Below are 24929 nucleotides of genomic sequence, written 5' to 3'. Positions count from 1 at the left end.
TGAAACAAGGTATCAGATTTTACTTTTTTGGTAATATTTCTGATTATCTTACATTTTTGAAATGTAGAACATATAAATATTGCCTTATTTTTAATGGTCTGTGTGGTACGTTAAGCTCCAATTTACATTTTCTAGTGATGAAGGAAAATGTCTTTTAAATAGAAGGAAAAAACAAGAAAAATAAAATAAAGTGAAAGTCTTAATAAGATTTAAATATTCCTTGCAAGCTAATAATAAAAATTTCAGTGTCTTTTTGAATTTTTATGTCCTACGCTATATTTGTGGTTGAACAAAAGCCCACACCACAATTGAGTTATAAACTTAATTTGATTTTTCAAAATATATTCAATATGTAAGAATAGCTATTTATAGTTTTCTTTTAGAATTTCAGAAAATTTGATTACTTGTAAATAATAAAAAAGCATTGCCAGTGGTGCCAGTTGTTCAGAGTCACTTGATGGCATCTGCCTAGTGAATTCACTAGTTCCATTTCCTTAAAGTCTTGACAGAAAGCAAGTGAAAAGTGGGGCAGGTCATGTAGCCCCTATAAAATGCACAGAGCTACAACGTGGTGATCTTCTTGTAGTGTGGAAGTTCAAGGGAATATCCCACCCAGCAGCTGGCCAGCTATGGGTATCCAGCTGCCCAGCCATGAGATATAAGCATTTTCTCTGTCTTTGGTGTTTGCTGTGTTTCTGGGTCTGCTGATCCTGTGACTGAAATGCATGAAATGGGGGCACACAGCTGCAGCCAACAGAGTAATTATTACAGCACCCTGGCTTTTTTAAAACCTCTGATTTCTTTATAATGATGCCTTTTCATTTCACCTCTCCAGCTCTTTGACACTAGCTGTCTCTTCTCATGTGAAAAGCTTTGGATGTTACTTACATTCCTGGTACTTGGTTGAACTATCTTTATTTTTTTAAATATCAGTATTTGTTTACTTTTTAACTGTTGTCAGGCAGCAGTTTGAAATGCACAGTTCAAACCTTCTCATGGGGACCCCACATCTGAGCATCTTAACAGTTCAGTTGTAGCTTTCTGCAATAATAAGACAAATGATTCAATATTACATTTTTGTGTTTGATTAAGGGTAGCAGATTTAATTGAGGACTAGGTCTTAAACTCAGATGACAATTAGTGTGTTGATCTTGCTACAGAATTAATGAACATAACGTTTTACTTCAACACATTAAGCTTTGCAATAGCAAAATTATTCTGTTTTCTTTCCGCCATTTTAGCTGAAGTCCAGAAGGCTTTTTTTCCCCTAAAGCTTCTATATTTAATACGCTTTTCAAAATTTGCTTTTGTTGGGTGTTAACTTTTAGGTATATATGTTAAAAGTAATCATTTGGGATTTGTTTTCATAAATTAGAGATGATACATGAAGAATTTTTTGTGATTCAGTATTTCCTTGGTGAATTTTGAAACACAGTCAGTTATCCAAGATGTGTTGTACCCTTACACTCTTCATGGTGGAGAAGGTGTAAAAATAAGGTATTTATCATGATCCCACTGCACACTTCTAGCAGTCTTGTGACTGATCAGCCAGTTCTGACAAAGTTCTACCAAGTTGACTTCAGACTTTGTTATATAAACTATGATAGGATGTCCTGGAGTAAGCTCTCCTTTCTGAACTAAAAAAGAAAACCTGATAGCTGCTGTTTTGATAACGTCTTCCTGAGAGGAGGAATTCTTGCCTGAACGAGGAAGTGGAACAGTCAGTAAAGCACCTCTGTGAGGATATTTGTATTTGCTGACAGGAAGTGAATACTCTGAGATTACACAGTCACGCTGTGAGGGTGTTGTCACACAGAACAGAAAGGATTTCCTTCTGTCACAAGGAAATGGAAGGAGAGTTCTACATCCCTTGTGGCATCTTATTCTTCCACTTCACTGACTCAAGTTATTTAGGCTTCATTTCTGCTATTGGAATCTCAGAAATGGATCATTCCATTTAAAAAATAAGTGAATTGAGATTTTTTTAAACTTGGTTTCGTTTATTATGGTAGCGTGTTAACTACATCTGTCTTTCTGATCATGCCTGATTTTTTCCTGGACATATTGTGCATGTAAGAGTGACAAAAGAAAGCTGCTGGAAACTATTAAAAAAAAAGTGATCCTTCAATAGGTTTATTAAATGACAGTGGCTACAGAGACCAGAAAACATATGAGCTTAGATTCTTTCAGCTTAGGGACCACTGGCAGTGCAAACTGGTAATACAATATTAAAGAAAAACAATAATTCCCATATGCTTGCATTTTCAAAGGCAGTAGGGATTTTATAGGAGGCGTCCGTGCAATTTGAGTGTTATAAGTGGGAATAGCAGGAATATGATTTGTGTGAATTCCTCTTCAGTATGTTCTTTTGCTCAAGAAACAGTTCTGAAGGAGACATTTTCTCCCAAATGTGTAATGTGTTTAATATGTTTCCCTTGCTGGTACTGTGAGATTTTCCTCACAGTAGGTATGTAATGCTTGGCTAAGGTTTTTATGCTTCTTTTTACAGGTGTCAAGGATGCTACATGCAAAAGAGAGTGATTGATGGATATTTCTAATCAGCTGAGGTGAAGATTAAAATACACAATAAAATGTTACTCTTCTAGAAGAAACAAGAGAAACCAAAGAAACAGCATAAAATTTATTATGTAATCATGTCTTTAAACACCTTTATTCAAGGAGTAAGTTATGTTCCCTGTAGCACACAAATGCTGCTTTTTATGTAATTTCAGACATTTCAATGAGATGATCTTTATGTGCTTGTTTTTGTGGGATAAAAATGCTGGCATATGCAGTGTACTCAGTTGTAAGATGTACTCCTAAATTTCACGTACAGTAAGTATTAATAAGTTATTTCTCCTTGCACTCAAAAGCCTGCTTTTGACATCACACAATTTTCTTGGGGATGGAAGGGAAAGAATCTAAAATACTCTCTGCTGAAACAGTCTGCATCTGCCATCTTGAAAGGAGATAACACATATGATAAGAGTTTATTTCTTTAAAATCCCAGATGTGGTGGTGCTGCAATTGAATGTAAAAGGGATCTAAGTATAAAGTTCAGACTGAAATTTCCCTAGTAGTGTTTAGCAGCATTCAGACCTGAAGTTATTTTAGGTATGATCCTGTGGTCTGTCACTTCCTGTGTGCATACTGAAGTACAAGTATTTCAGATCCACGCTGTAGATGTCAGATTTAAGAGGAATTCTGTATGCATTGGGGTAGGCTGGATACACCGTAGTCTTCCTGAAGTCAATGGCATTCCACTTTGTCTGCAGTGGAAACAGGTTTATGCTTCTCACTTCCAAAAATGCATAATGAGACTCGAGTATCTAGCTTGTGAGGTTTGAAAAGATAATTTAGATTTCTTTCTAGGAATTAGATTACTAAGAGAACTAAATCAGAAAAAACATCTACTGTGTAATTGCAACTGTAATATATACTGTAAAATCTATCAGGTTTTCATGGTTAAATGACAAGTCTGCTTAAAAGCAGCAGCAACTACATTATCTTCACTTCATTCATACACACTCTATAAATAAGAGCAGGATAATAAGACAATCTTCTTCTCTAATTCCAGTGACAGTCAGGGGCTGACTTCCTTAACAGATTTGTGAGGCTGTGTAATATCTGGACAGGTAACTGTTCCTCTAGCAGTAGTGTTTTCTCACACTGAGTTCCTGGGCTTGAACGCCATTAATAATCCATGTGGCTTTCATTGGATTTACACTTGTCTTTTCCTCTAATATTACAATCCCACTGGTGAATGCACTGGCATCGTATCCTGTGCTTTTCAAAACTGTATCTGTTGAACAACCCAGTTCAAATACTGATGTCAAATACAGTTTTCCCTTTATCTTTTTTATATTCATCCTGCTAAAACGAATACCTTGTTTTAGCAGGGAAGAGTGCTTGTAGCTTGATGAGTGTCTTCAGATTTGAATACCTGTGGGAAAACCTGTGCTAAACAAACCGTAAAACTGGAGTTTAGGATTAACTGTAAAATCAATTAAAACACCCAGACTCAGTAAGCAGCAGACATGAAAAGAATGTGGTGAGGAATTCCGCTCAGGGGGATTCACTGATCATATCTCTCTGGAAAACAAGAGAACAAGGGCTACAGAAAACTCATGGCTGGTATGTGTTATTAGAACTCTCTTGAGGCTTATCATTAGCCAAGAACAGGAGATGTATTTCACCAATCCAAAATAAATCAGTGCTATGAATGAAATGGGGCTTTTGTGACAGAGCAGGGCATCAAATTTTGGAGATGTCATCTTCCTCCTTTGACATGCCTGGTTTGTAGATGACTCCTCTGTTGTCTTCACCTCCCTTTTTGCAGCTAAAATAAAACAAATTTATTAAATAATTGTAATGCCAGTGGAGGAAAAGCACACTTAGTTACTTAAAATTGTCCATTATGCATGTATGTATGAGATTATTTTTCTCTGTACTAGTGCAAATGTCACAGTAGCTTATTGTTACAAATATTTCAGGAGTACACAGTTTGTATGCAAGGTCAATTCTGAATGCAAAGGGAATCAGGCTGTAGGAAAATTTGTAATCTTAGATTTTTTTCCAGGATTTGCCTTTGTTGGCAAACAGTGGCTTAATGATCTTTTGGCAGTACATATTTCTTCCTCTAAAATGTTGTGACCTTTGGGAGAGGTTTTCCTAAATTTCCATTCTCCTTGTTTCACTTACTGTTCTAGGAAAAAATGGAAGGATCCAAAAAGCAATTAGGAGCAGCAGTGCTAGCAAAAAGAACAAGAAAAGAGCAAATGGCATTTGAGAAATAGAAAAACTGGGTAAGTCTGTTATTGACCCAGTCTGATATCACACAGGGGAAATAATGTCTACAGTAATAAAAACAAATCATAGTTTGTAGGAAGAGATCATGTCTTATAAAAGATCAAACCTTACCAGTATAAAACAATGTGCAAAGTTTTGGACACACAATCACTTCTTCGTGTCAGAGGAAAAATACGGATTTTTTTTTTGTGATATGACAGCCAGACATCTTACCTTTTCTTCTTCAGTAGCCAGAAGGCTACTGCAAGAATGATGAGAACTCCCAGAATGCAGGCTATCACAACAGAAACCACAAAACCTAGGAAAAGAGGGAAAACATGCAAAACTGTTGATATCATTGTCTAGAGAAGAGAAGGTGAGTCTCTGGTCTGTCATAACATTTGCATTCTGCATCTGCAACTTTTCTACAGCCTGGTCACATCACTTTGTGACTGTGGAATGGGTAACTTTGCACAGGTGTTCCCTGGAATGTCCCAGTCCCACAGCTGGATCTACAGTTCACAATGCTGTGACATGAGACACATGCTGAAGTCACGATGCCAGTGTGGAGGCACCGGCACAGCAGGTCATAGCAGGAATATGATTTTTGTGCTGTAATAAATAAGAGATCATAAGCAAATCCAAAGAACTAAACCCAGGCAGCCAAGGATGTTAAATTTGATGCCTTTTGTTTTCTCAAACAGAACACCATTGAATGCGGACAGCTGAAGAATGATACGCTTTGCTGTTGATTGCTTAAAGGCATCAAAGAAGGTAAAAACTAATCAGGATATTAGTATGAAGAACTGAGTTATCACTTGTTTGCATAAAGATTTAAGGATTATCATAATGCTATATTTGGTAGTGAGCTTCACGTACATTTTTGGCAATGGAAGTATTTTTTATTTATTTTGGCCTCCCCAAAGATCCAGGAGGTGAGCTCTCTTTTCTTAACTGCATTTTCTTAATTTATTTACGCATTGTTTTTTATATTTTATCAAATGACTGTTTCTCTCTAAGCAACATCAGAGCTCTTTCAGAGTCAAACTGACAGGTTTCATGTTTTCCATCTAAATATTTTCTCTTATTAAATCAGTTGTTGATAAAACACAAATGTTAAACGTGGAGTTTAACCTTACTCCATTTGACTCATTAATTTGAAGCCCAGCTGAATGGAAGAAGCTTACATCCATGGACTTGAAGAAGATCTGTTTTACAAAAGGTGAGTTTTGTTATAGTAAAGGTGTGTCAAATGGACACAAAAATGTAACACCAAAGAGATAACTGTAGAAAAAGAGCTTGTAGTTTGAAGAGGAAGGGTAGGGAGTACTTCTTTCTGATGAGAGGCTCTTCTTACAAAATTTAGTTAGTATTTCAGCATGGTACCCTAATCAAAACTAGACATGAGTTCCTGTTTAACTCGTGGGCAATGAGTGGTTTGAACACCGAAACAAATTCCAGCTGCATGTATGTGAAGCTGATTTTATTGAAATAAATTGCTGACAGACAAAATATATCATAAACACGTGTGAGTTTTGCTGTGTAATCCTTAAAGATTAGAGGCTTTTTTCAATGTGGTTCTTATTAATAGTGAGTATGAATTTAGATACTCATTACTGGCATCAAAAATGTGGATGACCGAGCACTTCAGTCATTTTCAATTTTGATGCAAAACACCGTCCAGTGGCCCCATCTTGTGGTGTCTGTGCTCAGGTGAAAGTGGCAGCTCTCAGGCTTGTCACTGATAAGGCAGAAAAGTTGCTCAGAAAACCTGCTTAGTAGGGGCCTAGGTGTGCACAACAGGAGTTCTTTTACAAATTTCTGTGGTTGCCTGGCCCAATCCTTGATTCTGTGCATGGCCTCTCCTTTCCTTCTTAATAGGTGTGTTCTGTTCCTATTTGAGGTACAGCTGACTGCATCAGGCTGGATACTTGCAGCAACCAGGTGTACTTCATTGGGCTTTGACAGGAGCCTTTTAATCTTCTTTTTCCTTTTTTTCTTTTTCATTTCTTTCTTTTCTTGACTTTTTTTGCCCTTTAGGTGAGGGCCTGCACCTGTGAGGGAGCTTTTGTGACTGCAGTAAGTGGAATGTGAGATTATAGGGGCAATGAATACCTTTTTTGAAATGGGTTGAACATTTTTTCTATGGTTCACTGATAGAGTCAATGAGCTTTTGTAATTAAATGTACTTAGACTGAATGGGAGTTTCTATTAAAGTAACACTGAGCAATGTCTTTCATAGCCATAGAGACTGGTTCTGGAGTATGAACAGCAGGATGGGCAATAACCCCTACAATTTAACTCTGCTAAGTCATGCTGGCTTTAAAGATACATTGAAAATGCTTTTATAGCTGCTGTCCTCTCTGCGTGCGAGCCAATAATGTGGCTTAACAGAGGAAGAACCAAATGTTGTTACTTGGTTTGGCTCTAGTTCACAGCAACAATTTTGAGAAAGTCACATCTGGATCAAATTTTCCCCCATAAATGGAAATAATGATACTTACACTATTTCTGTGAAGTGTTTGGAGATTCCTGGATGAAAAGTATAGTGTCTGATTTTCAATTATTGAGATCGTGGGTTGTAACTCTCTACTTTCTACTATTAAATACTGAGTGTGATTTACAGAGAGAATATAGTCAGGTCCTGGAGGGTCAGCTTAAGAAACAGATGGAAAACTGCATTTCTCATTTCTGACTGACCACTCTGACTCAGCAGATCAGTGGCTCGTAGGTGTGGTTAGGAATTGACAACGTACCCTTGCCAAGCCCACCAGGTATTGAATTTTGATACACAGAGGATGAGGTTAGAAAATGTAAAAGTTGGATTGCTAGGATTGCATGGTGAACCTGTCTCAATCACAAGAGAGCTGCTCACTCGGGAACTTCTGGTACTTCAGGAAGTGTTTCTGCAGTGGCATTGCTATAGTAGATTGTTTGTGCAGAGATTTAAGACGCTGCAGAGGAAGCCTTAGTCTCAGAAACTTGGCAGCTGTATTGCAAATTCTGCTGGTTGAAATCATTGCTCATAATCTGACTTGAGCAGAGATTTGAAGAGGATTACTGAAATAGCCATCCTGGACCCAACTAGCTCTCTAGCTGGCAGCCAGTGTTTGAGGCTGGAGGTTGGAGAAGAAAGTTTTAACCTCTTTGTGGTCATATAAGAATGCCATGGGGGGCATTCCTCTGGTTGGCCAATCCATAAAAGCAGAAAACAGACTGACATACTTTAGTTCTTCTCCTCTTTCACTATTCAGTCAGCTTTTAGTTTACTCAAAATATTGTTTGTGCAACCAGTATCCATTTGTATATTAATCACAGAGATGTTACGGAATGTTAGTTCATTAAACGTGTAATTTTCCTATGTATTGTGTTTAGAATCTAGCAACAAAAGAACTACTAGTGTAATTCTCATTTTAAGAGATCAGTCAACTTTTGGTGACAAATGTAAATCATCTCTGATTTCAGAGAAATGTTTTGCCAGGATTTGTTTTGGCTGATCTCTAATTTTCACTTTTCTCCTTTGTAGCTTTCTATTAGAAGAGATATGTTATGAAACGGTCTGTCTGCAGAGGGGAATGGCAGGAACAACTACTGCAGTGTGCCTGCAGGGAACTGTTTCTGCAGTGGCTGTTGTGTGAAAGTGTCCAAAACAGACAATTCCTGTGTTTTCTGTTCTTTCATCTAAGCAGTGAAGAAACTGACAAGCAAAGTTGAAATGATGTGCTAACACATTTTATTAATTTGAAAGTTTACTACTTGGCTAATCTTTTTTATGAAGTCTGCTTTTTCTTTTAGAAGTATTTTATTCTCAATTTCAAATAGTGTAGTGGCTTGCCTAGATTCATCTGCCTTGAGTGTACATGCCACCTTCACAAGTCCTTAAGAGTATTCATTTGCAAAACAACAAAGAAGTTGGAACAATACATTTTGCACAAACAATATACTCAAAGGCCTTTCTGTGAGGTACAGCTCAGCTTCTCACCACAGATGCGGACTTTTGTGCAAAGCTCCCCACCAAACGTATGTCTTGTCATTGTGTAACACTGCAGATTTAAGCCTTTGGATCAGTTCTTCCTCATAAAATGGGGTTGTTGTTTTTTAATTTGTAACGCTGAACCATAGAATCCAATGTTATGAATTATATTTATTTGCCAAGTGTGAATTCCTCAAGGACCTCTTCTGATTCTGTGTAATTTCCCCAAAACAAGGTCCCTGAAAGGCAAAGTTGTGACTCCCTTTAAATGTGTGGTCTGCATAAGATCAGGCCTGACATTGCTGAGAACCAGCAAATGTCACTGGTGAGACAAGGCCATCTTAAGCACTTACACTGGCTGAAACAGCTCAGCTGTGGAGCTGTTTAGTATTTGGAGTGACAGCAAATACTTCTGCCAAGGGTGACAAGGCCAATCGTGTCTTCCTTCTTTTATATCCTTGCCTTTGATCAGAAGGGTTGCAGGACTTGCCTGACACCCACTGTGGAAAAGAATTCTTATCTACCCTGAGAATACCTTATTCTTGTGCAATTGCCCATGCATCAGTGCAATACAAAAAGAAAAGGCAACAAAGTGAACTACAGGGCTGAAGGAGATTGTTGTGTTTCTGTAGTGGTACAGTGCAGCAGGACTGCCATTTCAGTACTTCACGTTTACCCAGATCACTGTGCACTGTTTCTTTGCACAGAAGCATTCATACAACTCACCTTCACGGAAGGAGATAAAAACCAGTCTTTCATGGAATTCCTGAACGTTTCTGAAGTTATCAACCATTTCCAGGGGTTCTGGGTCATCACTCTCTGTGCAGTACATGGCTGTTTCCAGTGCCAGTAACTAGAAAGGGAAGCACCTGTTCAGCTCCCAGAATACAGAGAAAGCAGTGCCAGTGTGGGATCACTGGGAGTGTTTGAAATCAAAGGGGTAGTCAAAGAGAAGAGGATACATTAAGTAATAAGTCTTGTGTGGCCTGTAAACCTAAATACAGAATAATGTGTAAACAGTGTGACATCTCCAAGTCCATACCTGTATTTTGTTTACGTCCTGATAAAACTACTCCTTACTATCAGATTATCTGCCAGGAAAACTGGATGAGAGGAAACATGGTAGACTTTTGCAGCATGCTCTCCCTGGCACAGTCTAACTCCTAAGTGGTATTAAAGGCTACTTTTTGAAAGAACTCTTTATTTTGGTAGAGACGTGATCTGACAGAATGGACAAAGGTGGGAATGTATTTTCGAAATGAGAAGCATGCAGTAATTTGATCCGAGATTTTGATAATAATATTTTCCCCCTGTGTCTCATCACACATGAATCAGAAGATAGTGATTGTGAGTTTATAGTCTATGTAAGTGGCCACCTAAGAGCAAAAGAAGTTAATTAGATGAGCACAAAAAATGTAAGCTGGGAGAAAAGCTAGGGGATTCAAGATTGATAAATAACACAACACAAGCTTTTTAGAAACTTTCCAACCCACCAAAGTCCATCAATCAAAGTAGCACTAAAATACTTGGTGAATAGCGTTCAGACATGGAGCCCAAACAAAATAATCTGCAGGTAACTCATGGAAAGACTTAGAGCAGGGAGTAAGTACATAATGAAAATAAAAATTCATTTCACTTGACTGTGATTTTTTCAAGGTCATAGTGTACCAATTGCTGGGCAGCTGGCTGTCTTTTGTTCTGGCCAACTGAAAACATGCGAACAACGAACAGAATGGGATATTGATTTATGTCAGTTCTGTGCTGTTCTTCCCACTCAAAGGATTTTAGCAATGGTCACCTTTCAGTTTTACAGGAACATAAGAGAAATCCAAGAAATAAGAATATGTATTTACAGTTCTTTAGCAGACACCGATCAGGAAAATGTGCTCTGTTGGAACTTGCCTGCTCTTGAGAAATTTTAACAGGGTGTCGGAAAACTGTCCAGAGAACACTCGGGTAGCAGGGAGGAGTTGTCAGGGATCCTTCATAGCGATAATACTCATCCAGTCCGTCAGGAAGCAGTTCTTGAATATTGAAACCAGGGACCAGGACCTTCTGATCTAAAAAAGGGAGTTTGTGTTAAATATTGCATCATGACTACACAGGTGTTTCAGTCAAGTGAATTTGCTTGTCAGTAAGTAGGATATTTTCAGTGTCATATCACTAGGATAAAAAAAACCTTTTAGCAGAGATGATCCCAGTTTAATAAGAAGTATGGCTTTTCAAATTTCCTATGTATGCATCTTGTCTAAGATACCAGATCAGAGTCCTCTAAGATAAACTGTGGCCATATTAACTAAAAAACACCATGTGGAAGAAATGAGGCCCAGTCAGAATCACACGGGATGTCCTAGCCATATGCTCTTCCCAGAAATGCACTGCATTTGGAAGCCTTTCACAGTTTGTGACAGGTTTGCCTGGGATCGCTGGACTGTTTCTTCAGCCAGTTCAATCCCTCTCAGGGTGACATCTGATACTCTCAGCCATTCTCAATCTGATTTAGCCACTCACCCTTGTATTTCACATTCTGGAAGTGCCGGAAGATCTTTTCATAGGATGGGTTGAAGGGTCCAATCTGCAATGATCACATTATCAACAGCTGTGCAAATCACCAGTCTGAATATGAGTCTGTACTTCTGGCCTGTCTTAAGGCAAGTGCCTTCACTGTCCAGATATTCATGTGGCATAAGTATTTTATAACTCAAACATTCCCTCTGTCCTCAGAGCCATGATTATGCTCCTGCTCCAGGGCTATCTATTAGAGCTGCTGTATCATAATGCTGCCTTTACAACTGCAGTGCAGACCTTTTGTGTGCATGTGAGAGACCCTATTGCCCTTGCCTGCTCAGAGTGCTGTGCAAATGAAGAGAAACCCTTTCCTCTGACAGCATTGCAGGCAGAAGTTCTCAGCTGCCAGGCTTCTCAGATCATCTCCTGGTTTCCAGTCAAAGCCACATTTTTCCACCCACAAACATTTTTTAATCTGCTGCTCTTCATGGTCCAGTGAGGTAAAGAATGACACTGTTGGGTGCTACAGGGCTACAACTCAACTATTTGGCAAAGCCTATAACTCAACTATCACATAAGACTATGTTTTTCAACTGCTACCAGCAGCTTTTCAGTCTAATAATTAATGCCTTTTTTATTAATTCTTCAGAGCTGGTGCTGAGCAACTCCTCTGACAACCGGACATCGTAAACTTGTGTCCTTACATCAACTGTAATAGCCACCAGCTGTCTGAAAGCATTTCCAAGACCTAATCTCCATTGTTCACTAATTTGATTTTCAAACACCATTGCTTAGAAATAACCAGAATCCCAGTATTATTCCCTAGCATAATATACAATACTCTTGACACTTTCCACAGCTACAACTTCCAAATGAACTGAAATTTAACACAAAATTACTGTCAGAATCACCTCACTAGGAAGTGAGCTTGGGTAATATTAATGAGAGCTTTGTTTGCTAACTAGAACATTTTACTTTTTTGATGGAAATGTGGAAACTTGTGGTTTTGGTTTGCTATGGTGGAGAAAATCTTCACATTTAAAAATGGTCTTTACAGTTATTGAGGAGTTTTAATCCTCAAGAAAAAGGAGAATTATATATGTATAAGCTACTAATTTTTTTTTGTTGTTGCTTAAGATCATTATTATCTTCATATGTGGAACTTTAGAGAGGAAAATTGGAAAGCCGTCCTTCTGACATCTTAAAATGTCACTGAATGTACTCATTTACAGTAATCTGTGATTCAAAGAATCTGGGAAGTTAGCAGGGAGAAGACTGTGGTTAAATCCTAATTACATGTAGTGGTCAAAGGCAGGGTTGTGCCTGCCTGTGCCTCTCTTCTGTGTTCAAACTGCTTCATGCTACAGTAGGCAGCTTTGAGTAAATGAGCTTCAAATTCACTGTTGCCTCTTGTTTGATAAAAGCTACCAGTCATTAGTTTGTAAATGAATGCAAGGATGGATTTAACATAGCTGAAGTTAATTTACTAAAAAACATGAGGAAATACTCAGAATTTCTCTTTTCTTAATATTTCCTCCTGGTTTGGTATATGCTGGTAGAATCTAACCCTTTTTTTTTTTTTTTTTGTGAAAGAGAAAAGGAAGAACCTTTATTCAGCCACTGTATTGTTAAATAATGTAGGTAATTTTGTACATTAAAGGTCTCTCATAACTGAATGATTGAAAGCATATTCTAAACAACCAGGAAAAAAAAGATCCTGCATCCTACCTCAAGGAGAACAGCCAAAACTGCCAGCCCATCTGCTTTGTCCATTGCTGCTGTTACATCTGGGTATTTCTCAGAGTTGTAATGTACAATATGCAGCTATAAAGGAGGAGATATTTTGTTACAATAATGCCTGGGTCGTGCTCACATTTATGCTTCACAGCTAAAAAGGACCAGTGCAGCCACCTCAGGATAAGACAATGCAGGAGGGTCCTTCAGTGATTTCTGGGTGCAGTGGTAGGATCTTTTTAGAGAAAGGCAGAAGGTCCTGGGACTCCCAGCCCTGCTGTAGCTGAGTTACACACAGCCCACATGCCCCATGATGAGGGGAGAAAGAGGATCCATGACTTCAGCTTCAAGGCATCTTGACTGGAGTACTAATACATTTTTCTGAAAAAACACCTTAGCACTCCAATATTTGGAATGCAAACCCAAGTGTTAAATGTAACTAGAGAAGAAATGGATTCCTAAAGTGCTGTTATGCAAGCAAATTATTCTGACTAGTTTATTTTTTTAATAATTTAGAGGTAAATATCTGATTGGTACTGCTTATCAAAATGTATTCCAAAATCCGTAATTTAGAAATTAGAAAAGATAAATAGTTTGTCACTGGATAGAAGAAGGTGAGTAAAGGTAAACAGAGCAGCAGTGTCATGCAGGTAAAATTTACCTCAAGCGACCTGGTGCCAGTTCTGAGTTCAGAATCTAAATTCCAGCTCCCTGACTTAGCACGTCCGAGTCCATCTTTTTTTGTGGTGCACAACCCATTTTTTTAGTATGTACCCAGATCATAAATACTTGGCTTAGAACCTTGCAGCCTTTTGTAATCATTTACCCAAGACACAGATCCCACTTTGAAACAATGGGACCTGCCCAACCTTCTTTGCTTCTTTCCCTGATCTGAGCTGGCCTTACCTCTGCTGCAAAATGCTTCCCACTGACAGTGTGCTCGGAGCCTTCAGACTTGTTTCGGTTTCCCCAGTGCAGGTGAAGTTGAGATGCAGTGTATTCAAACGGGAGGTTTCTGATGGACATAGTCGGTGACAGATACATTTTCACTGTAAGCAGATCAAAACCAGATAGGAACAAATGATACCACAGCTCTCAAGAACAGGGCAAATAAAAATACTGCATATTATATATGGAGCATGAAAAAAAAAGATTCTTAACTCAAATCCATTTCAGTCTGTGTTAGGAGATAAAACACTTCAGTTCTCTTGAAGCCTTTCTTAGTAGATCAGGATTTAGAACATTTAGAACACACCCATTTCTATTTTCTTAAATACATGAATTGAATGTGACAATTGTTGCTAGTGAAGATCTTTCTTCTCCCTGAAGAATGCGAATTTATCTCAGACATTGAAGAGACAATTATTGATATGTCGAAGCAAAATTTAGGCTCATGTACCTTCTTTCAATCCCCTTATAATGGTTGAAAATGGCTCAATAAATTAATATTTATCACGGTAATTTATATCTTCTGTTATATTGAGCTCTGCTTGCCTCTTAATCTTCTTTTAGGAGCAGATGACAAAACCAAATAAACTCCCCCCTCTCCTTGCTGCTCCCCAAACTGATGTCAAGCAAAAGATAATCCCAGGCCTTAACAACTAGCATTTCCTCTCTTGACGTGCTGGAGGGAGACCTTTGTATGCATTACCGTCCCTTCAGCTCACTAAGGCTCTCCAGTGGGGAAGGCAGGCTGGCTGTTGGGGTTTTTTTGGTGTAGAAATGACAGTAGCAATTTTCAACCCAGCAGAATTTTCTCAGTTGTTCACTTGGAGCATTTGGTACTTAATAAAGCAATGGCTTATGTCAAGAACGGATCAATTTCTTTGCAGTTTATCTGTATTATTTTCCAGAGTGAATACAGTTTATTTCTGGACTGTCCTGGACATGCTTTTCAGGGGAAACAAGGCTCAAAGCCGTAGTGAAGTAGCTGTGAGCCTATGTATTTTTAGGCTCCTACTAAAGAGGGTTTTTTTGAGCTCTACTGTTTTCAGTCTAGCTGAAGTAGGTAATTGTGTCTGGACGAGATGGCTGGTGAAGAACATTAATTATATATAGGAATGACTGACAGCACAACACTAAGCATGCTACTGATTTTCTCTAGCTGAAAGAGAAGGTAGCAGCAGATGGTATATAACAATCACTCCAACAGAGGCTAATTTTTTGTTACTCAGGGCAACTAATTTGTATCTAAATGAGGTTTCTAGAGTAGGATGCATCTCTGCTGCTTTCTAGGAGGGCACTGACCTTGGAAATGAATTCCCATTTTCCTGAGGGTGTTATGTTTTTGTCTCGGCTTTCTTTAGGAAGTAATCGAATTTTGTATTTTAGGGGTGAGGTCTGACAGTGGTAGTGACTTAGGTTCTCCAAGGAATTTGTTTTTACCATTGTGACTGTTTTGGGAGGGACAGGCTCTTGGTGCCGTTCTTTTAGCTCCTTCTGCACTCTGGCACCCTTCGAGTACACAGTGACAATTTTTCCTTCTCTGCCTATTCCCTGTCACGTACATCAGCCTGGTGCATTCAACTGTGACAGTCCAGTCCTTCACTCAGGACCGAGAAGGACTTTTAGGAAAAGAAGGCTCACAAGGAAAGGGTATTCCAGCCATTCCTGGTTTTAATGGAGAAATTGATCAAGAGGAAAACCAGGAATCTCTCCTAAGAGATTGGCCCTTACTGAAGAATGGACTTATTGTGAGGAACGAGACAACTCTTAGAAAAATTAAAATAATTTATTAAAACAGAAAAATTGAAAAATTACGAAAATCAGAAAAATATAAAAATTTGGGATCCTAGTGGCTCAAGAGGTATGCCCAGGAACGCAGGGATTAGAGATCTTTGGGCTTAAACACCACTGGACCTCTGGTGGAAAACTTGCAGTGCTGGGCTGACTTTTAGCTAACCCAAAAGTCAAAGAAAAATTATTAAAGGCTCCTAAATAGGAGTAAGGCTTAAGTGCCCAGCACTCACGTCCACTACAGCTGAAATCTGCAGTGTTCTGCCCCTGCTCTGACGCTGACTCGCTATTTGATAGTGCCTTTGCTCCGCCCCAGTCCACCCACAGCCCGCCCACAGCACACCCCTTTGGTCCTAAGTGATTGGTGCTTCCCTTTTGACAGATTATCTCTGTCTACCAATAGCTCGTCGTTGTCAGGGTTGGGGTAGTAGCCGCTGGGGTAAGAGTGGTAACACGTCCTTATTAAGATTCAGGTTGCCAAGGAGCTTACTTACGGACCAACGGCTAAAGGTCTAAAACTCGCTGTTGGCTGTTAGAAACTGGGGTTTGGAGCTGGTTCTGAGACTTAGGGTGCAAAGTAGAAACCCTTAAAAAAATATTAAAATACATCCAACACATCTTAAAACATTTGTAAAAGTATACAGAGAACATGAGAAAAACAACTCTTACAGTGTACAAGTGGTTTAAAGTTGGAAAGGGATTTTTAACTGGGACACTTTTAACTGGGGGATTTTAACTGGAACTGATGCAGATAAACTGCTTTGAACAAGTGAAAACACTAATAGCAGAACTTGATTTTTGTACCTGGACTGATGGGTGAACATTAACACTCAATTAAAAATTGTGTAACCCAAAATTAACTAATTAAAACACTTAACATGCAAAGACCAAGCTAATTAGGGAGTTCATGTATGACACTTACGATGTTCAATAGAGCAGGTCAACCTCACTGAAAGAATGTTTAAAAAAAAGAGATTTTGATCAACTTATAACCAGGCATGTGAGAGCAGAGGCCATTTTACAATGCAGGTTATTTTGATACTTATGCAATAAAGGAGGATACAGAGAAGGAGGGTTTTATAACTTACTGTTTCTATGTCTTCAAGTGTTTCAGGAAGGAATGAAAAGTGGGAGGGCTGACTCACTGGTGTATTGTATAGTGTGTAATTATAGGAGACCTTTATGAGACAGCATCATCTCTGCATTTACCTTCTGTACTGACGCTGATTTAGTGCTGCTGTGGGGAGGGCCTGTTTGTACACTGTTTCTAACTATTTTTCTGTCTTCTTACCTATCCCTACCTATCACTGTCTATCTTACCTTACACTAAGAAGGTTTCTATCTCAAGTCAAAAGAACAGAATGGTGCTCCTACATTTTTTCCTCTTCCCCATGCCCCCAAATAATTCAGTTGAGCTGCTTTGATGAATGTAAGAGACCCATTACTCATATTTTATCAGTTAATCTCTTTTTAGCAGAATCACAAAGTCTGTTTCTGTTTTGGAGCACCACAACCAAAGTAAGAAGAAAACCTTGGGCACTAATTCTGACATGCCTAGGGTTTATTTTAAATTTCTTTATTTAAAGTTTGACTTACTGGGAATCCATTGGTACTTAGTACATTCCCAGGTTTCTCTAGCCTGTTCTGTAGATGTAGGTATGCTGATGTGAAGGCTTCCTCATGTGATTAGCAGCTTAATTTCATCTGATAATCAAAGTAATCCACCCATGAAGTAAAAAAAACACTGAGTTCCTGCAACTCTTTCTTTTACCATTTCTTGCTGTCCATGAGCTCCCTTACCTGAATGGCCATTATTGATCAATGTAAACTGGTCGGTGGAGGGCACGTTATAGCCTATGAATTCTAAAGGCAAGAGATTAGAATCATACTGGAGAATATCTTTGTGGAAATCAATTGGTGATTGGAATACTCCTCCACAAAATGGGTATTTCTTTGACCAGGCCTTCTCTCCATCAGGACCTGTGTGAATTAACAGAGACATGTTTGTGAAACCTTTACTGTGCAATTAACACAGAAATTCCCCTGTGTCAGCCTTCTCACAAAATTTGGAAAAGAAGCCTTTTCTGAATTTTTAAGACTTTTTTTTTTAAAAAAAGGACCTCATTAAAACTGAGGTAATGAAGGATATGATCATTTTTCTGAGGGTGTTGTGACCTAGAGACAGGTCTGATTATATCAGACCCTCACAGACTTTTCCTTACTGAACAAACTGTCTGGCTCTGTCTAACAGGATTGCATAACCCACAGTGAAAAGCTAACTTGCAAAAATGGAAGGTGTTACGGTAATTTGACCTGCAGTAACTTGCTCAAACTCTGGTGAAACTTTTCCTCATCACAGCCTTTTGCCTGAGGTAAGATCTACAAAGAGTAGATAATATCAAGAGAATTTTAATTGTGCCTTTAATTACACATTAACAGCTAGCAGCTGTTTGCAAACTGTAAGATGAGATGATTTGGATTTAAATACCAGAAGAGGTACTTGCAACTTGTGTTCCTCCTTGTCTCTGAACATTCATCATGATTCTTTCCAAGGCAGAAAGGTCCTTAGGGATCACCCAGCCCAATCTGTGTAACACAGGACACTGGGCCTCCCTGGATCAATTTCTACTTTGGTGAGGCCATTTCTTTCAGAAGGGAAGAAACATCTATTCTTCCTTTAAGCATTGCAGACAAAAGATACTTCATTAGTGCCCGATGGATAATTACTCTCCTTGGCAGCTTGCTTTTCACTGAGAGCCTGCTGTTCCCATATTTTTGTTCCTTGTTGAAGTACTTCTAACATAGAGGATATAGTTTCTCACTTCTCTTAAACTAAGTAGATTGAGTCCCTTGAGTCTTTGATTAGAAGGCTTCTTTTTCAAACCTGTAATATTCCCAGTGGCTTCTTTGAAGATCAGGTCATCTTGCAAGTTCAGATATTTTCTGAAGGAAATTAACAGTCAGGAGGATACTATTAGTGGCTCACTTTATTTACATGAAAGACAATTGCCAAGTAAATGGACAGTGGAGGTGAGTCTGACTTAAACCTAGTGCATGTGTCAGAATCAACAAGATCAGTTCTGGTACTTAAAGACAGACTTACTTCCTTGGTGAAGCTGTTTAAGATTATTCAAGACATAGGTTAGCAGGTGACTTTGTTTGCAGTGTGGATACTCAGGCTCAATCAGTGCTTTTCAGTATAAATAGGCCTTGCTGTTGCTGTAACTTAAATTTTTGACTCCAGTTCTCTGACAATCACATCAATTTCTTTCCACTTACATCTTTGTGATACTAGCTTAAAGTTGCTGAATTTCTTTTAAAAAGGTTATAAATGTTATGCTGACATTATAGAAGCCTATCCTCTACCTATTTTTGGCAAATAACAAATACGTCCAGAAGAGCATAAATTCCATACTATGGAATACATACTGAAATATTTCCCAGGAAAAGATACAATAGGATATATCAAGAAATGATGGTTTCTTAGGTTCAAACGTGTTGTGCAAGACAATGACACTGAAATTTAACACTTTACTAGGAGCTAAGATTACAGCAATGTCAGAAAATTGGTGAGAAGCCTTTATTGTAAAAAGACTTCAATAATTTTAAAAGGTTTGATAAGGTAGTGAGTTTGCAAGAAGATTTTAATATATTACATATCATAGCTTTGGAGACTTGATAATTAAATCGGTGATTGATGTATGAAATAGAAGTCTGGTCCCAGCCAGGGAAAACCATGTCATGAAGTACCGATTATTTTTTCAGTACTGTGTTTGGGTGAGTTGAATGTCTGGAAGAGTTGGCAACAGAATGTGGTAACTTCCACACCTACATCACCAGTTCAGAAGGAAAACTTTTGTCTTTTCTGTCAAATGATGCAGTTATCACAGTCTTTATGTACGTTGATCTTTACTGGCATTTATCCTTTTCTTGACATAAATCTGCAACTTCACTCACAGACGTTTAAGCTACAGAACCTTTTGCTTGTTTCTCATTCCGGACATAAAATATTAATTTAAGGCTCAGCATGATACAAAGTGTTACAGGGTGACACTTTTTTTCCTTTCTTCTCTCTGTGGGCCAAATCAGATACGCATTTGGTGAAAGGTACCCTTATCCAGCAACAATTAAAAAACCCCAACAAAACCAAGCGAAACCTCTTTTTTTGGTACAAACCCAGTTTTTATAGAAATTCTGTCTTCTGTCACATAGTCTTTCTAATTTCAGTGCCTCAAAACTCCTGTCTCAAAGAGCTGAGCTCACTGCAGCTTAGTTTTGCATATGTGAAATTGAGATTTCCACGGTAGATAAACCACACAGCTGGAAGGCATTTCTCAGCTAGGTCTGCTGAAAATGAATGATTGATTGTGAACCAGATTTTCCTTTTTCTGTGCCAGTACACTCAGATAAATTCAGTGGAAATCACATTGTGTTTACAAAGGCTTTGTCTGAGTATTACTGAGTAAAGAACAGCATGTGGATGTAAGATTGGCCTGGGCTGCAAGTCCCAAAAGATATTAACATAAGAAGTACTGCAAAATTATTTTCAAAGTTAATTTCCTTTTTGTGTGACACATTTGTGACCTAGGCATTTCAGAAGTGTTTGCTGCTATGAGGATCCCACCATGACTGTGTCAGCAGAGCACTAATTGTGCCATGGGCCTGTTCCGCCCCCTCAACACTATAATTCAGCTGTTGGAGTGAGCATATTAAGGTAGAGAGCTGTTGGAATGAGTGGAAGTAGGACCCTTCCTGCTACCACTGCTCCCAGTGCTGCCAAGAACACTCCCTGCCCTAGGGGGTGCAAACTGAGGCTGCCCAAATCCAGCTTGTGGACTGCCTTGCTTGACATGAGTTTGCAGGACCGTGTTCCCTTACCACATTGAAAATAGCCCTGAGCCTGACTGTGCCCTCATGGCTATTTCATAAAAGATGTCTGTAGATAAAGCAGGAATAATTCTCTGGATAGTCTGGCTGCCCACTGCCCAGTGAGCTGAGCAAAACACCCTCAGCACCAAGGCTGCGCATGTCCATTGTACCATCTCCTTTGACAGCTTTTAGCTTTCCAGCCAGCCCCACAGCACTGGTGCTGCTGGGCAATGCAGGACAGATGTTCCTTCAAGAACAGTGGTGTCTGCTCCCAGGATGTATACATTGGCCCATTTAAAATAAGGAGAAAACAGCACTGTGAGACTCCAGTGGTACCAACAGGCTGCTGCTCTGATGACCAATTAATGTTTGTGTTGCTCCAGATTTTCACAGTCTATCCAAGTTCTCTTGATTAGAAGCAAACTAGTGTAGTAAAATGCATTGGATCAGTAACACAGGGAGTGTCTGTGGTATTTTTGCAGCCAGGCAGAGCACTTTGCCCTGTTTTCAGCCAGCTGGAAGCTGTAAAGTTGCTGTTTGCCCAGGGCTGAGATAGTGGTGAAGGCTGAGAGTCCAGGCTCCCTGCCATGGTGACACGACCACATGGTTTCCATTTTGCTCAGAGCTCAGTCATACCATTCTGTGCACACAGAGCCAATATGTGTGTATCTTCCACACATGCGTCCAGAGGGAAGCTTGTGAGATAGAGGAATCGCCAAAGGGCTGTAGCTGTCGCTGTTACTGCATTCAAGTGCTGTATGAGAAATCTGGGGCATGTTCAAGTGTGTTCACTAAAGCTTGCATTTCTGAAGGGGAAGTAGAAGGGTCTTAGCACAGGTTCTCAGCACTTCACTGAATTGGAGTATTTGGCAACAGCAGAATAAAAGAGTTTGCAAGTACAATTAGCCTGATGTCTGTTAGCAACAGTTCTTGTGTCTGCATTGCAGCATGAAGTTGTCTCTTCACATGCTAAAGTACATGAATAATTCTGTTGGCAATATTACGGCTAAAGCATGTTAATAATTCTGTTGGCACTATTACCTTAAACTTGTCTGCAAAGCTAGTTTTCTCCATTGTAGCTGCTTGTCCACTCTGAAGGGATGATTCTGGTTCTTTGATTTCATTCCAGCCCACTTACCCTACAGAAACAGAGCCAGAATCCAAATAACTGAAGCCTCACATCCACTTCTACCATTTTTTTCTGGGGCAGAAGACTTCAGCCTGCACCTCACAGCCACACAGCAGCACTGCCAAAAGCTGCCTGCACATGCTGTCCTGAGCTGTGGGGCATAGGAACCACTCTTTTAGTTCTTTAATTGAAAACACTTTCCTTATGATACACTTGATCTACTTGATCAAAGCAAGCCTGTGTCACGGGGGTCTGAGGGCTCAGGCCTCACTGCTCCATGGTGTTTCCTCCAGGCACTTTTTCTTGGGCTATGTACGAGGGTAGTGAAAAGAGGAAGAACAAATAGCATTGCTGCAGTTTGGCTAAGGAAGAAGCAAACAGAGGAGAGGTTTAGCCTTTATATTTGATGTATCTAATGTAGTAGTTTCCATTATAGGCAAAGCAAACTCATTTCTTTGGAAAGCCTGTGCTGAATAGATAAGGCCTGATCCCATGCGGTGTCATCTTGCTTTGCTACTGTGGCCTGAGGTACTAACACTGTATCACCATTCAGTTTTACATATCGTCCTACTCAACAAATAGAAACCTCTGACAGTGAGCACCCAGATTTCTCCTCCACCCTTAAGCTTGTACCTTGACCCTCATCTTGACATCAGTCTGCACTGTGGTTATAATGGCTTGATTTCCTTTCCATTCTTATTGACTCAATTTTAGTGAGAGGCACTGCAAAGTGTTTCGGGGACAGAGGTAAATGGTGGAAAGTTTAGGATGCCGTAAGGAACCAGGATCAGTAGAAGAGTACAGAGGGGCTCTTTCCTGGGTTAGCACAACCTCTCTAATAGCTGTTTTTCTCTGTGGGGATCAATGCTCCACCTTCGCTTTTCTGTACTATTCTGTACAAGTCCACTTGCCACTTTACTTATTTGAAGTTGCTTTTATGTATTTGCTTTTATATGTTTTTCTAAATACATTTTGAAATCAATAGTTGAAGGAAAAAGACAACCTGTTTTGTGAACCTTCTCTCTATCCTCCATACATTTAGAATGTAGAAATCAGACCGCAGTATGGAAGAGCTTAACAGGAATTGATGAAGTTGGGCATTGAGAATAATACACTTTGAAATCATCATTGGTACCCAGATTTCCAGGAAGGGAGAAGTAACTAATTTAAACAAGGATTACCCTGGGAAGAAGGGCAAAACTTCTGCTTTGATGGTAGTAAAAAACGTCTTGTTTTCCTTACTACCCAGCAGGGTTAGATTTATCTGATGGCTGCTGTCAAAGTGGAAGACCCAGGCTTTTGCTGAAGCTGTGTCAAGCTTTCTCCCTACTGGGAATGTGAGGTATATGTATGGACACTGGCAGATAGACATGCAGCTGACAGTTTTCCTTCTGTGTATGTGAAGCAAGTCAGGTAAACTGGAGCACAGCCAAAGGGAGGAGTTCCCAGCAGCAAGTTCAGTCTCAGAGGTTCTTTGTGTTGTCTTGGAGCAGCACCAAAAGCTTAAGAACAAGCATTTTTTTTCTGAGATTCTCTGTACTGCCTAGTTCTGTGGGGGTATTTGGCATGTAAAATGCTACTCTGAATGAGGAAATACCTGGCGAGAGGATTTGATAAGTAAAAGAAAAATGCTAGATAATTCTTTTTCTGAGCAGCCACCAGGTCCTCCTGAGTTAGTAGATGACTAAAAGGATTAGTTACAAATTAACACTGCTTTCCTGAAGATGATTTATTTTGTCACTGCTGGGATCTTCGGGGACCTGAGTCTCCAGTAACATGATACAGGTGACTTGCTGAACTCTGACTACTTGAAAAAGAAGATTCATGTGGGCAGGGAGAGAATGCTCTTTGCAGAACTAGGCTGGAATGTGCTGCTGGCCTGTGACTGGTGAGGAAACAGAGGGCTTCAGGGACCCTCTGCAGTTGTAGGGCCAGCTTTAGTCTGCTGAAATTCCTGTCATTCCACATGGAAATTTAGAATTCAGTAACCAATTCTCAGTCACTTAGATATGAAACCTGATGGATGAATAACAGATTTCAAGAAAATTGACCAGATTCAAACCTGGGTAAGGATTATGATCCCAGTAAGTACTCACCAGAATACATTTGGCAGGTTGTCCTTAAAGTATAGAAGAAAGCCATAACTTTGTATGTATGAATTAGTACTTACCAATATAAGACCATTTTGACCCTGTTTAAAGACAAAGGAGATATTACTGTGAGTAGTTGAAATTGATCTTACTCTGTAAAGAAACAAATTGCTACTTAAACCCATGTATTGAATTTTGCAATACTTTTGTCTATCTTTCTAGTCCCAGCTGTTGATCAAAACATAGCAAAACATAGACACTTTCAAATTTTTTGACACTTTATGAACCTTTCTCACTCAAATTGTAACTATAATTATCCCTGTGATCCTGCCCATAGGGGTGAATTTCTTGTGGTCACTTAAATCTTGGGGCAAAACTGCCTTTTAAAAAAAATATCTATTTATTTATATATTTATTTATTTATTTAAATTTGAATATCCACAGACTTTGTCTGTAGGTACATCCCTGGGATTTTTTTCTGGTTAGGAAGCTAAGGAAAGTAAGTGGAGTGTAACTACAGTGAACCCCTGTATGCCTTGTTGAGGAGTTTGAAAAACATCAGTGGCTTGCCAGTCGTTACACTGAGGAGTGATGGACAGAAATGAATAGATGGACTTTGAAAAAAGGGAGTATGATACATGAACCCATATAAATCAGAGAATCCCAGGGAGGGTGTGTGAGAGCTAAAATGATCAACACTCATCCACTGCTTAAGGAACTGAACTTGGGACAGTATCTCTGCATGTTTCTGGAAATGTCTTGACTTATTAAATGCTCTTTTTAGTAATTTTTTTCCTGGTCCTGAAATCTACTTAAAAACACTCAGCTTGCTGCATAATTAGAGGTACTTGTCTTGACAGACCTGAACAGTTTGTGTTATCAGGCTAATGCTGATCTTTACTCTCTGCAAATTTAATTTTATTTCTGCTTAGAAAATAGTCCTGAAATACAAATCTTGCAAACACTCAGTGTGCCTGTGAGTGTCTATATGCATGCAGGCAAATATTTATCATTACATGCACCTGTCTGCTCAATACATGGTTCTTGGCAGCATTTCTTGTGCTCTGAAGTGTGGTCACAGATGCAGCTCTTTCTCTAAGAA

At 39.2% G+C, this 24929-nt stretch overlaps 1 protein-coding gene and 1 long non-coding RNA gene across 5 annotated transcripts in view; one reads left to right on the top strand and one right to left on the bottom strand.

The window, feature by feature from the left end:
* The first annotated feature begins 2597 nt into the window (after positions 1-2597).
* On the top strand, positions 2598-6603 carry LOC108447400. The gene is made up of 4 exons (XR_001862946.1): positions 2598-2681; positions 4710-4805; positions 5493-5562; positions 5952-6603. It is a non-coding gene; the product is annotated as an uncharacterized LOC108447400 (long non-coding RNA).
* The window catches only part of CA12 (carbonic anhydrase 12), a 24819-nt gene continuing 2518 nt past the window's right edge, over positions 2629-24929 (bottom strand). The window contains exons 2-10 of one of the 4 annotated variants that reach the window (XM_008636759.2): positions 23908-23928; positions 17540-17719; positions 13910-14052; positions 12998-13093; positions 11273-11336; positions 10664-10821; positions 9488-9614; positions 5023-5107; positions 2629-4339 (exon numbers count right to left, since the gene is read on the bottom strand). In XM_008636759.2, the coding sequence (XP_008634981.1) occupies positions 4255-4339; positions 5023-5107; positions 9488-9614; positions 10664-10821; positions 11273-11336; positions 12998-13093; positions 13910-14052; positions 17540-17719; positions 23908-23928 (959 nt within the window). In that variant the 3' untranslated portion in view covers positions 2629-4254. Of the gene's footprint in view, positions 4340-4920; positions 5108-6679; positions 9001-9487; positions 9615-10663; positions 10822-11272; positions 11337-12997; positions 13094-13909; positions 14053-17539; positions 17720-23907; positions 23929-24929 lie in introns of those variants that run through there. The other 3 variants (XR_001862939.1, XM_017737246.1, XM_017737238.1) reach the window with 3 other exon arrangements.

Source organism: Corvus brachyrhynchos, unplaced genomic scaffold (assembly GCF_000691975.1).
Source record: "Corvus brachyrhynchos isolate BGI_N302 unplaced genomic scaffold, ASM69197v1 scaffold200, whole genome shotgun sequence".
NCBI lineage: Eukaryota > Metazoa > Chordata > Aves > Passeriformes > Corvidae > Corvus > Corvus brachyrhynchos.
The sequence above is the reverse complement of the archived record's forward strand: the minus strand, read 5'-3'. Positions and strand labels throughout refer to the sequence as shown.